This window comes from Hemitrygon akajei, chromosome 14, assembly GCF_048418815.1.
Source record: "Hemitrygon akajei chromosome 14, sHemAka1.3, whole genome shotgun sequence".
Lineage (NCBI taxonomy): Eukaryota > Metazoa > Chordata > Chondrichthyes > Myliobatiformes > Dasyatidae > Hemitrygon > Hemitrygon akajei.
This window is the reverse complement of record NC_133137.1, coordinates 8298741-8313313: the sequence shown is the minus strand read 5'-3', so window position 1 is coordinate 8313313 and position 14573 is coordinate 8298741. Positions and strand designations below refer to the sequence as shown.

Below are 14573 nucleotides of genomic sequence, written 5' to 3'. Positions count from 1 at the left end.
AATAAAACATTTTTTTCAAACTGCCTGTCATCCAGCTCAACCCTGTGATCCATGTTTTATGTGGAATGGTAAATGGTAGGACAGGAGCTCTTTGCTACAGTTAGCCCATGTCTTGGGCCTTTGTCCATCACAGCCAAGAAGTCCAGGGAAGAAGAAATAAAGGGCTTCCCATCCTAATGCCTATCTCACTATGTGCTCACTGTGAAATATCAAACCTCTGTACAGCAGAGTACAAACAAGAGAAATTTCAATTTGCTTCTCTCCCGCGCTGAGCTGGTCTGGTAATGAGCTAGCCTTATCTTGAGAAACAATGAGGACTAGAATGAGCACAAAAGCATTCCAGGTTAGGGGGAGAAACCTTTAAAAAGGATTTCTGTGCATGAAAGATGCTTGTGTGAATGAAAAACATGGGCAACTGGAAGCTCACTGTGAAACACAGTCACTTAAGCACAATGAAGTGCCGCTCACATCAATAATAGGTTGGGGGTGAGTGGTACCGTGGATCCATCATCAGAACCCTAGGCAGGTTCAATATTTACATAATCATGCTTTCAGAAGCAAAATATTCAAAAGCAGTGTAAATGGTGTATCACTGAAGATGTTGTACTTTATAATACAGCGGAGGGATGGTTATCATGAACTAAACTACCATTCACTCACTCACTCTGTGTTAAAACCATCTTTACTTTGTTCCCCATTCCAACCTACGTTTCTTGACATGGTTCTCAGGCTATGAGTGGTTGCTTCCGCCAGTCAGCACACAGAGTTTCGTATTGGTGTTAAGAGAATGAGAACTAAAAGTAATTTGTGCCATATAAAAGAGTACGTAAACAGTCAATGTACTTTCCTCCTGTTGCACTCCAATCTAGAAATTTTGTTTACATTTTCTTTCTAATACTGCACTCGAAATGAATAAGGGAAAGGTGGGTATTGTCACTAAATTTACCGTTAAAGGCAAACAGGAATAGACAATGTAATTTTTTTAAATGTTGTTTAAAAGCAAAGGAATTATATTGCAGTATGAAAATGTGCGGGACATTGGCTGATGTAAATTATAAAGTGAATCCCTGCCTCTTTTATTTAAAATGTTTCATTTCTAGAACCTGAGGCCATATCATATTCTGTGTCAGCCAGGTTTGATTTTTTTTTAATTTACACATTTATAATGCAAACACTTTTAGGAGTTGTAGTTTAATAAATTTCATTTGATTTTTAAGACTTCTTTAAAAAATGCACTTTTCACAGAAGACTCTTCCCCCAAACACACAGGAACTCACAGATATTACTTCTATCCAATTAATCATCACGATTAGTACTGTAGATTGATAATAAAGCAGGTCAAGAGCATGTACACCATAGGTAATTGGATCCACCCATAATCTGCCATATTCATCATAAACCCTGTGACAAAAATCCCACATAAACCATTTATTAAGTAGTTTGATTCCAGAAGCAGAAAGTTTAATCGTTCACAGTTAACAGCCCTTGCTTTTCTTACCCTCTCAAGTAAATGGTGACAATATTAGGAAATCTAGAGACTTAAATTGCTAATTTGCTTTAGTCAGAGGGGAAACGTTCTTAATACAGTGCCAGGAATACTTAAAGCAGCTAATCAATTTGCTCTTCTATTTCATTAGCCAGAGGAGACCAATAGTTTCCAAATTGCCTCCACCTTTGCACATTCTTTATATCATTGACACCAAAGTAAATATGCCTGGAGTTCAGAGAAGTCAAAAAACATCAACGGACCACTAGTCCCATTGTGCTTTCTCCTTCCACAAAACATATAGATTTTACCAAGTTATCCATATTGAAATTACCTTTATTGCATCTCCACTATCCATACCTAATCTTAAACGCAATTCAACTTGCTGCTTCAGCAACTAACAACGACCTCCAACTTTATTAACCCCTGTGTAGAGTGCTTCATTGATCTAAATCATTTTTACCTAACCCTATATCTATGGCCCTTCATTCTAGTCCTCTCCTCTACTGGAAATGGACTGCTCCTTTCCGTTATGCCCTATCCTTTCATAATTGTAAATATTTCTATCAGAAATGGTTTTGATAAAAATAAATAATTCTTTTCCCTCATTTTTAGAAGTCTCATTTTATTCTGGATATGTAAACTCTGAGGCAGTACAGTCCTCAGCATCAGGGATTAGTTTGAAAAGTGCTTCCTGAATTTAATTTTCACCTGCTTAATGTTGATTCTAAACACTCTATCCCCTTAAGAAGTTTCCTCTGCTGGCACAGAATCTATTTACTCCCTCCCAATATTATGTTAATTGTCTGTCACATCAACAGAACTAACTACCGCTCTAGTGGCAATCTAACAGCTTTATGGACACTTTTATCAAAATCATCTTTTCATTTCCAGTTATTTATAAGTTCCAAATTTATGCTGCCCAAGCTGCCAGAAAGCAGTCAGAGCTTGCCTTATCTCAATTACTCGTCTAATACATAACTATTACACTGAAGTGCCTAATAATGAGAAACTTTGTAAAAAATTCCCCTAAAACCATAAATCAATTACAGACTTCATCTCTGCTGATTGGGTTACATCATTGAATAATTCCTACCAAATTATGAGCCATTACTGCTTTTAGCTTCCCAGTAATTGCTGCACATAACATTGGTGACTTCTAAATGAATGTTGGCACGGTTCTCTTAATCATATTCTCCACCCCTGTGTCTCTTGTTACTCTGAATGTTGTTCAGAATTGCAGAATCCCATCCATCATCCCTCCTTCACCCACCATTCCTCCCTCACCCTATAATAAGGTCAGTTGGCAATCACGGAATTTCATATTTCATTATCCCTTAAAGTAGTCAAAATACTTATTCTCTCATTTTACCTCAGTTTAAGTTAAATAGCCTGCATTAATATGGCCTTCTAATTTTTGTTCCTCATCGTAGCTTCTCTCAGAAATTATAAGTTTGTCCTTTCAGAGGTCCAAGCAGGTTTTCACAGGTGTAGAATTATATTTGTTGTAAAATTATTATCATACTTAAAGCTTTTCTGTGAATGTGTAAAGATACTATTGGAAAGTTAGCTCACTCACTCATAGAAGACTTTTATATTTTATTGATAATGGACATTGTTAACTTAACAAATTGAATTGTATAGTGATTGCTTGTCACACTCTTTCAGATTACATATCCATTCGGAGCATACAAGAGTACTCAATTAAATTTGCCTTAGTGTCCTGCACCCAGTGTTGAGTTGGAAGTGATCAAAAACAGTGGCATGGCTTTAGAACTACAGCTCCTAAAATGGCATGTGGCTTGCATATATTCTGCATATGTTAATCATTGAGTTTTAGAAACACCTCTTGATTCTTAGAATGTGAGTTCATTAAATTTATCAGAATAGAGATAAAACTGGCAACATATTGTTTCCCTCCTGGGTTCTGTTAGCAGTGAGTGGATAGTTAACTTCAGTTTTATCCAAATTTAAGTGCTACAAAAATCCCACACAAATGTTAACTGGGTTGCTCAGTCAACCAAGTCAACCTGTTACTGTTTCTACATGAACTTATTTGAAATGTACTTTACAAATGACAGTGTTAAATCAAATCCTTAAACCATGCTGAGGGAACATGGAGGCCAGTGAACCATTCCCAGAGCAAATGAGTTCCTTTGAAATCTGTTGCTTGAAAACTCTGCAAATCATTGTTAAGGTTTTACCAACAAGACTGAAAAACTGTGAAATATGGCTGACAAACCTAATTTAGATTTTTTTTAAAGCTAATACACCCAAAACAATTGAAATAGATTTAAAGCAACAAAATAAATCAATAGTAAAAAAAAGAAAAGGAGGGATTGGACAGGGTTTTGTGTCTTTTTTCTTGTCATTTGAGACTCTAATGATGCACTTATGTTGCCCGCTCTTCCCTTTTTCTTACACCTTACCTACTTAAGGAGGAATTCTTGATTGGTAAGTCGATGCTACCCGCAGACTAGGGATTTATTATAGGTCGCTGGAGAGAATAGATTTCTTCTGCAGGAAACACAACAAAGCTGTACCTATCAGAGGGGCTTTTTTAGTTAAAGTAATGGTCTATTTGTTTTGCGACTTTATTTTATACATAAATCTCATTTTGTGATGTTTGTTCATTGTCCTTTTAATGCCACGCTTTACTGGGGCCTATTGGTTTTCTCCTTTTAATGCAGTATGTAGTTCTGTACGCATATCTTATTTTACTTCCTTCACATCCTACTTATCATTTCTTGTGTTTCCTTTTATATAATTTGAAAAAAAAAGCTTATTTCTTTTTCCTCTCTCCTACCATTCTTCTTTGATTATAACATCGTTCGCATGCTTTTTTTAAAACAAAAAAAAGGAAAAAAAAATGCATGATGTCTAACTCTACGAGTTTTCATGTTGGAAAAATTTTCTTTTGTGTTTGGGGGTTAGGTGCCTTTAACAGTAGAGAGTGCATCATACAGGCAGAATACTGTCCCATCAACACTGTGCCACGTAACAGCACAATGTTTCTGTTTGCAGATATACAAGTCAGGTTCTTCTGGCCACAAGTTTGTGAAGGAAGAATACAGCAAGCCTGATAATGTGCCCAGCCAGAATGGAACTTATCAAGATTATGATTCAGGCAACGATACCGCTTCACCCCCATCAACCAAAGCTCCCTCATCCAGATCGCAAACCAAGGAAGAGAAGGGGCAGACGCTCAACCACCACGCAGAGTTAGGCCACCAGACGCTTTCTCCAGGCAAACTGAAGTTTGGTGAAGCCGAGCCTAGTTCAGATTCAGGGAACTCGTTGACAAGCTGCTCCTCTCCGTGCAAAGTTGTGGCCTCATCTCCAAGTGCATCTCCAGCTTATCAGCTGGACAAAGGGACCAGGAGGTAGGTCTCGGGAAAGATCTGTAAGAAGCGGAGCTGGCTTAAAGGGGCTTCATGGTCATTCAACACCAGGCAGTGTATAAATCAGGCAATCTGAAAGCCCACCTACATCTTGGCTAAATGGTAGCAGATTGTCCAAACACCTTCTTTGCCACCACTCCACCCCACAACGGCGCGGGAAGGAGAAAACATGTAATGTTGCTCCTACTCTTTCTCCAGCCCTTCAATGGGTGGCTGATTCTGAAGTCACATCTTTGTGAGTTTATACTCACTAAGTGGTGGCAAGCAATGAAACAAGCGATATGTGATAAAATATACCCATGGTGCTGTTAGGAAGGGGGTTCTAGGGTTTTAATCTATCTTCAATGAAAAACCATTCACAGGTTTCCAAGTCAGGATGATGCATGGCTTGGAGGTGGTGCTGTCCTCCTGTGTCCATTACCACTATCCTAGATGATAGAGGTCGTGGATTTCTGAGCTTGTGTCAAAGAAGCCATGCTGGGTTACTGCCTTCCGTGTTGTGAATGGTCATCCTGTGCCAGTGCTGGAAGGGGTAGATGCTGAAGGTGGTAAAGGATTGGCTGCCAATCAAGCTGAAGGAATTGTCCTAGATGCTGTTGAGTTTGTTCAGCATAGCTGGAGCTCCTCACCAAGATGAGTGGAGACATTCCTGACTTGGAGTTCATGGATGATAGAGAACTGGGGAGTTTATGACTCATTATTTTCTACCAGACACCCAACACCTAATGTATCCTGCAGCTTCAGTATTTATATGACATCTTGGTTTCTGGCCATTGGTGATTCCCAAGATGCTAAGGAAATGGCATTTGATGATGCCAGATTATTGAATTTAAAGGGATGGAGCTTCAACTCTGACCTGAGGCAGTAGTCATAGCTCATCACTACTTGTCACTTATCAGTCCACGCCTGAAACTGTTGGCAGCTTGTCCCCTGCAGACATGAACTGCCTCATTTTTTGAGGAATTGTAAATAAATTTGAACAATGCACAATCATCAAACATCTTTAAACGTCCTATAATAGAAGGAAGGTCACTGATGAAGCCACAGAAAATGACTGGGCCCTGAAACACTCCTGCGGGTATGTTTTGTGGAAAAGATGATTGGCCTCCAAAACCACAAGTTTTTTATTTAATGCTGGATATGACACTATCGTGTTGAGAGTTTTACCCTACACCAAAATTAATGCTTTGCGAGTTTGTATTTAACCAGCTGCAGCCTTTAGCATTAACTGCTGTCATTCTCATTTAGCTATAAAGGCATTTTTTTTAGGATAAGACCCACCAATGTCAGGAATTAAATGTATCAATGTTGGTGAGGAAATTAATTAATTCATCCTTGATAGGACTGACCAGTGACCTTAACCTTTTCTTTATGGAGAATCAACATATTGCTGGTATTCCTGGTGTTGTGTTTGAAGGACATTTCTTCATGAGGTAAAATGATAGGTTTGAGTTCTGGTCTTTAGAAGAAGTATCCTTGATGGGCTATTTTGTCTTCTATTTTTATTATTTTTCAGTTGTTTATGGAAGTCAAGAAATTATAGTGGTGCCTTGTCCATTCAAATTTACGCCAGTATCATTCTCATTCATTTCAGGGAAATATCTTCCCCAGACAACTGGCCAACAACCTCTGAGAAAAAGAAAAGTCCTTCCCCTTCACCCACCTGGAGTTCAACTGGGAGATATCGCTCAAGAAGTGAATCCCCGAGCAGCAGAGGGCGAGGCAGGAGCTCCCGCAGCTACAGCTGTTCCTCCCGCTCCCGCTCTCCCGAGTACAAGTCAACCACAAAATATTCCAGAAGCAGATCACACTCTTCGGGAAAAAGGTTTGTCCAAGAAGCCACTGAAGGTGAACAGATGAGATTGCCTTGAATGGAACTGGAAATTTAGACAGTTATCAGTGGTAACACACTCAGCTGTAACTCTGATGGTTCAGATTACATCCCAATGTCTTGAACACATAAACCAAGTTGTATTTCAAGGGAAGGGGTGCTAACTGTTGGAGATACACAGAAAGAGGCACCAAAGTGGAGACATGATGTGTCATTACAGAAAGAACAGGGGAGTTCATCATGCCCTTCCAGTGCTTAGACCTCATCCCCCTAATCTGAAGGAAAATTGTTTTAAATATGCTATCCATAGGGAATTCTTTTCAATCTCCCTGATGCCTACATGGGTTTCCTTCAGATTCTCTGGTTGCTTCACACATCCCAAAGTTATGCAGGACACTTTGTAAATAGGTCAGTGTGTGTGATTACAGACACACACACCGTATGTATGACACACAAGTGTATGGGTGAGTGGTAGGATCTGGCAGAAGTTATTGAGTGTGGAGAGTAAACTTGGATTTACATAAATGGATAGAGACTCAATAGGCTAAGGATGTGCTGTGCCACAATGATTCTATGATACCTTTGGGCAGATCTTTCACTTTCAAAGGTCTGCCACCTTGTAAACACCTTAGTTAGTCCCTTCAAAACTTGGAACTGAAGAGTGGAGGTCGGTGCAGTTCTGTTCCTGTTCTGGTTCTGTTCCTGCCCAGGACTGACAGTCCTGTGACACATGTACTGCACCAGTGCCCTTCTCAGGGGTAGGGCACATCTTAAGCTTCCCCAGCACTTCATCCAGGAAACCTGGATGGTTTATGAAAAGAAGCTCCACTGAAACCAAAACAGGAGCACAAAGCCAAGCAGGCATTTTCATTTGATTTAATTCAGGTCAATTAAAAGTATTTATTCGGCTTTTGAAATTGCTTTAAAATATTGTACATCTATCAAACAATTTTAATTGTGATAAATAGTAATTTTACTGCCTTTTCATATTGCCCACTGTGTTTGTGAATAGCTGTGTCATCTATAAACATTCAAACTCAAACAGAGCATTAGCTGATAAAACTGTGCCAGAGGGAACACTATTCTGAGAAGTCTTAGGCTACATTGGACTTAATACTGAGGCCATTGTCCCAAAGGAAGACCACACCCAAGAGCATATTTGAAGAAGGAACGTCAATTTGGATGGACTGTCAGAGACCTTGGGTCAGTCAATATAAAACCCAGCCCTTACTACACTAGACTAATCATAATCTCTTTACAAAGTTCTGAGGAGCATTCATAATATATTCCACGAGTTTTATGTGGAACTGTGTAATGTCCTTTAAGATTCCCTCAATACCAGCAGTATTCCGTAAAAGACAGTGAATGCTTTAAGCAGAGGAACTTTGCTCTCCTGCTGTGGAACTGTTCATAATTAAGTGATAAGAAGTGTAAGAGAGGAAATCGTGTCATACCCAATCAATTTTACAATACTCTTCCCGCTCCATCAGCACAGCGATTATCTTGTCGTTCAGTTATACAGCATAGATTCTGATCAAGCTGCCTCACTGAACTAGTCCTATTTGCCGGCATTTGGAACATATCCCTCTAACTTTTTCCTATCCATGAACCTGTCCAAGCAGTAAAATTGTACCTACCCCTGCCACTTTCTCTGGCAGCTTGTTCCATATACCCACCAAACCCTTTGTGAAAGAGTTGCCCCTCATGTCCCCTTTAAATCTTTCCCCTATCATCTTAAACCTAAGCCCTCTGGTTTTACATCTTCCTTTTCAGGGAGGAAAAGACTGATGTCATTCACCTTATCTATGCTCCTCAAGAATTTATAAACCCCCATATGGTCACCCCCTCAGCATCCTTTGTCCCAGGGAAATATGCTGAGCCTATGCAGTCTCTCCTTAAACCTCAAACACACAGTATTCCAGGTGGGGTCTCGCCAATATCTAATGCGTTCATTCAGGGGATATGGATATGACTGGCACTACCAGCAATGATTGTACTCCTATAGTTCCCTTGTTGGTTAGCAGTCAGCTAGGAATCTGAGACATTAATGGGTCTGAAGATCTTTGTAGGTCAGACTAGGTAAGACCAGCAAACTTCCTTCCCTGGACATTAATAGACCATTTGGATGTTTATGACAGACTAGCAGTTTATTGGCTATTGTTATCAAGACAAGTCATTTTTTTTAAATTTCAGATTTCTTTAGTTATTATACTAGAAATCCTTGAGTTCTGCTCATTCAAAGGTCCATAACTCTGGCAGCTAATAGGATTTGTAGGCAGCCTTTGGTGTTGTGCCCATTTCCTTCCATTCCACTTCTAGATCCTCCGTAAATTCTACCACAGAAGGTGGCTAAAGGAGTGAACAGTTGGGCAGTTGGGAAGGGAACACATTCCTTCTGCTTCTGAATGTGGGGGTTCTTGATGCTCTTCTCAATGCTCTCTCTTAGTTTTGAGACAGTGTGCAGATTACATTTTTTCGAGGAGGGTTACAGAACATCCTTGAATTGTTTACTTCAGCCCTCTGGAAATTTGCCATGACAAAGTTGCTTTGGGGTTCTGGGGTCGGGCTTCTGAATGAAAGGCTCCACCCATCAAGGCAAGCTGTCTATAATTGGAGCTGTATCGGCTCTGGACCTGTGATTCCCTTTGCTTAGATCAGTTATTGTCCTTTTAGGCTCAGGAGAGAGGGCAGGGATTTAAATGTGACTGCTTTGAGAGGAAAATATTAAACTTTCCCATGATACACAAATGCGTATCCCCATGTGTATTGAATATTAGGGCTCCCATTCCCATTGTTTTTTCTCCCCACCTACATCACTATGGCTTTAGCTAGTGACTCATCGATAAAAGTATGTGTTCCCTCAGGTCTCTTCTGAGTGACTCTGCAAATCTGCTATCTGCGTTGTAGTGTTGGATATTGTAACACATACAGGACATCGGTTTCAGTCCCTGGGTGCAGTCGACCGGAATCATTTCATCAACTTAAATTTCAAATTGAGCTGTTGCAGTGTGTTTGATACACAGGTCACGTTAAAATTTGATAACTGTAGTTAGACATAACGCACAGTATCCTGGACCAAGAATCGAGGGCTGTTACTTTGTGCTTTTCCAGGTCTTCTTCACGCTCTCTGAGTTATTCACCTCGGTCTAGGAGGAGAAGCCCAGGAAGCAGTAGCTCCCGATCACGACACAGCCCAAGCTATTCAAGATACAGCCCAGAGAGGTAATGAAGTAAGGGGTTGCTTTATGGGTCTGACCTCACTGTGCACAGCTTTACATAACAAGGGAGTGTGTGGGGAATGGAGTTTGTCAGTGTGCTAATGGTTTCCCCATCATCTTCTCCAAACACCTGATGTACATCTGATCATGTTCTCTCCAAACGTAGAATGCAGGTGTGTGGAAATTTGAATTGCCGGTTGCAACTTTTTTCTGCAGAAAAGCAACAGGCTCTGGACCTTTGTGATTTTGTAAGTTATGTGACAGGCAAAAGTTTAAGGCAGAAATCTAGTTTTAATTCACATCAAATAATTGTTAACAATTATTGATTCTATATCACTAAATGAAGATTACATAGTCAGAAGAGGACAAATGCCAGAGTGGATTGGAACTGTCAGATTTTGCATGGTGAATCTATATATCATTTCCATCCCTTATTAAGAAATAAACATCAATATTTAATTAGAGAAACTTCTTTTGAACCTGTTGCACAAGTAGTACAGTTAACATCACTACCAAACTCCTCAACACCAATTAACCCCTCAGTAACATCTGGCATTCCACACAACACCCTCAACTCCATTGTCATAACCATTTCAGCTTCCAGTAATTTCAATTAACCCAAGAATGAACGTACCAGTGCAATGGTGCCTGGAGTTCTTCAGGCTCACTGTGGATTTTTATTATTCACAAGCCAATTGCTGTTCTGACTGAAGATGTAAAATGCCATTGTTAATGCCGGGCATGAAGCAACATTGTGTACTCATTGTTGCTAAGCTGTGTTGTATCTCATTTTAAATGCTACACATTCCATAATCAAATGTGGGCCACTGTCAATAGCTATCTGAGTGCATATATTCCTGTGCAGTCATTTCAATTCTCCATTTCACAAGACAGGTTCTCTATTTTTTAGGTGCCCGGTTATAAACCACTGCAGCTCCAGACAGCACTTAGGAAAACTGGATAGGGAGAATAGTACCAGCAAAGCACCCTGACCACCCTGCTTCATGTTCATGCGGGGGGAAAAAATAAATCTAATCTGAACGACCAATCATTAACACAGGAGTATAGCAACAATCGGACAATAATTTGCCTGTTCCCTTCACCCCAGTAATTGTCCTGCGTGATGGAGAGTTTCTTTAAAGATAGCAATCAGTCATTATCAATGAATCTACACTCTGGCCCAGAAATACAGTGAGAAATCTCCCATTAGTGGAGTTTGAGAGACATCACGTTGCCAACATGTGTTCTGCCCTCTGTACAATTCAGTATGTCTCAGGTATTGTATCTCCAGCATGGCTTTCCAAAGGAATTCTATCTAACGTATTATTCCAACCACAGGGCTTTTAGCTCAGAAGGAATATTTGAATCTCTTATGCAAACTTCACACAAATATAATGGTTCAGTTATATATTCCTGTACAAAGACCAAGGCTAAAATTGCCATTTCATTTTCATCTCCCACCTTAATCAATTTTTTTTTAAATTTGTCTTTTCAAATCCCATTTCACTTTGTGTTATGTTTACGATCTTTAGCAACTTCCCTTCACTGTCTTTGCACTTTAGATCTTGCTGGTATGCAGATTCAACTGAAGAATCTGACCTGAAGGTTTAGGGTAACTATCTTTCTCATTCAGTCACAGAACAAGCTGTGAAGGATTTTCTATTGCAAGGAAATGTTTGAATCAGTCCTTAATAATCTACCCTAATACCTTAATTAACATTACAATTTATTATTGTCATATGTGCCCAGATGGAGTGAGAAGCTTTTGCTTAAGTGCTATCCATGCATAAGTACATCAACACACAAAATACTGGAGCAACTCAACAGGTCAGGCAGCATCTATGGAGAGGAATAAACAGGCAATGTTTCAGGCTGAGGCCGTTCATCAGTTCTCATCTTCCTCCAGCATTTTTGTGTGCGTTACTCTGGATTTCCTGCATCTGCAGAATCTCTTGTGTTTATAGGTACATCGAAGTATTACCAAAGAATAAAAAGCAGAATGCAGAATATATTGCTCCAGGTAGAGAGGAGTTGCAATGGAGTGCAAGGACCACAGTAAGAGATCAAACTGGGGGGGTCAAGAGTTCATCTTTTAGCATTTGAGAGGACTCTGCAAGATAACTGTGGGATAGAAGCTGTTCTTGAGCCCAGTGATATATAATCTCAATCTTTCATATCTTGTGTTTCACCAACCTGGATAAAGGCAAGGGCAATCTTAATGGAATATCACATAGTTTAATTCACTGAAGCAAACAAAATACACTTGGTGAGAGAAGTAAGACTTCACTCCTAGAAAACCCTAGCAAAAGATTCAGGTGATTAAACGTAGATGATGGAGATCCTTGTGCATGTCTGTTAGGGAAAAGGAAAAGGGTCTATTTGTTTTGTGCTTCAGTTTTGTTTTAGAAATTAACACTTTAATCTGTACTTGGATAGGGACCACGATCGAGGCCGGGACAGTAAGAAGTATAGCTCACGAGAGAGGGAGTCCAGGCGACGCCGGTCTCGGTCCTACTCTCCAATGAGGAAGCGCAGACGAGATTCTCCAAGTCACCTGGAACCTCGACGCATCACCAGGTTAGTGAAAAGTCATTGCTGTATCTCCAGCCATGTACTTGTCTGGACAGCTTTTGACTTTTGCTAATGTGCCTGCCTCGGCCATTATTTCTGGGAGTTCATTCCAAATACAGACCACATGAAGAAAGTGCCCCTGATGTCTCCTTTAAATCTCTCATTCATGCTCTCCTGCTTTCAGTATCCCCTCTCTGGTTATGTGCTTTAACCTTGTCTACAGTATGCCCCTCAATGCCCCTCGTGATCTCTATCAGGTCACTCCTAAATCTCCTACTTTCCTGGAAATAATGTCATAGTTTACACACCCTCTCCTTGTAACCCTGGCTCCCAAGTCCAGGCAACAGCCTGGTAAATATTTTTGCATTCCCCCAGTGCATCTTTCCTATAACTGTCACAAGGACGTGGCTGGGGACACAGGCGCTGAGGCAGAGTTGTTAGGCATTAGCACCACTGCGAACGGGGAGCCAGTATCTTGGAGAGTCTTTATACAGAGACAAGGTTCACATGGAGCATCCAGGAGATGATGCAGAACTTAGAACTAACAGTCCTAAATAACCATGAAACAAGGTTACTCATACAAGAGTTGTCCAACGAACTGGCAGTTCTTTGTTGTGATTCCAGGGTTTTATCCTGCAGATACTGATGGGAAGCAGGTGTGTGTAATTTGCTGAACTGGGAATGATTGGAAATCAGGCAAGTGGGTTAGGGCCCAATTAATGCAGAATTGCCAGATGGGTCGATGACAATAACAGGGTGACCAAAACTGTACACAATACTCCATGTGCAGCCTCACTAATGTCTGCAACATACAGTAACTTCCAAGTTCCTATATTCAGTGCCCTGAATGATGAAATCCAACATGCCAAATGCATTCTTCACCACTCTATCTACCCGTGACACTATTGTGTCATTCATTAGACCAGTGTTATCATTTTCTTGCTCCTCTCAAATGCTCACCCCAGCAACTTTTGGATGTTTCCTCAGTGACTCCAACATCGTTCTCTTACTCATCCATCATGGCAACTTCTTCCATCCATTGATTGACTTTTAACTGAAGAAGTCCTTCTCGGCATCACTCCTAACCTTACGCATATCAGTCTTTACTCCGCATCCTCTTTTCCTGCTAGACCAGTAACCATGAGGAACCATGCAGTTAATAGCAGTTAAATATGTCACACAGTTGAGTGGTGGGATGTAGACTTTGCATTAACAGTTGACCAGATTGGTTGCGGTTGGCAGTAGACTAAAATGGGTTTCATTTCTAATCAAGTCAATATTACCATCACAGTCCAGTAAACCAGTTTTCCAACCCCAAACTAATTTCCTAGGTTGCTCACATAGATAATTATAAATCACAGTTGAAATTATAGCAATCGTGTGGTGTAACTTCTTGGCTGAAATCCCACACAGAGAGTGTATCATCAACTTCAGCAGTCTTAACGTACCATAACGAGTGCTATTGTGAGGGTGGGAAAGCAATCCTGTAAGAAATCACAGGCAGAATTACATGCACGGCAGATGTGGCAGGATTTGCATGCTGTTACTTCCTATGAGAAACCTAACAGCATAAGTGGCCGTGATGTTTCACTCCCCGAAGAGACCAATGTCTCTACTGCACACGTTGAAAGGGAGAATAACATTAAATCTGTGTGAGTCCTCACAGGATTGATGGACAGACAGCTAGACACGGAAACAGGAGAGTGGCAATGAAATGAGGAGATGGACCAAGTTGGCAAAATGGCGATTTCAACCTAATTCAAAATGTATTGCTAATTGCATAGAAGATTAACATAGAGCATAGAAGAGTATAGCAAAGAAACAGGTCCTTTGGCCCACAATGTTGTGCCAAACTAATTAAGTTAATGACACCTAATTAAACTAATTCCTTCTGCCGGCTCAAGGTCTATATCCATCTATTCTCTGCATATTCATCTGCCTTTCTAAAAGCATCTTAAATGCCTTTAATCTATCTGCCTCCACCACCACCTGTACCATTATATACCAGACACCCCCCACTCCCTGCGTAAAAGGTTCGACCCACACGTGTTCTTTGAATTTCATCC

The 14573-nt window shown here is 40.4% G+C and overlaps 1 protein-coding gene across 1 annotated transcript in view; it reads left to right on the top strand.

The window, feature by feature from the left end:
• The window catches only part of srrm4 (serine/arginine repetitive matrix 4), a 333285-nt gene that overhangs the window by 314961 nt on the left and 3751 nt on the right, over positions 1–14573 (top strand). Inside the window, exons 9-12 of the mRNA XM_073065448.1 lie at positions 4511–4869; positions 6482–6712; positions 9830–9940; positions 12373–12513. Coding sequence (XP_072921549.1) covers positions 4511–4869; positions 6482–6712; positions 9830–9940; positions 12373–12513 — 842 coding nt within the window. The remainder of the gene's footprint in view (positions 1–4510; positions 4870–6481; positions 6713–9829; positions 9941–12372; positions 12514–14573) is intronic.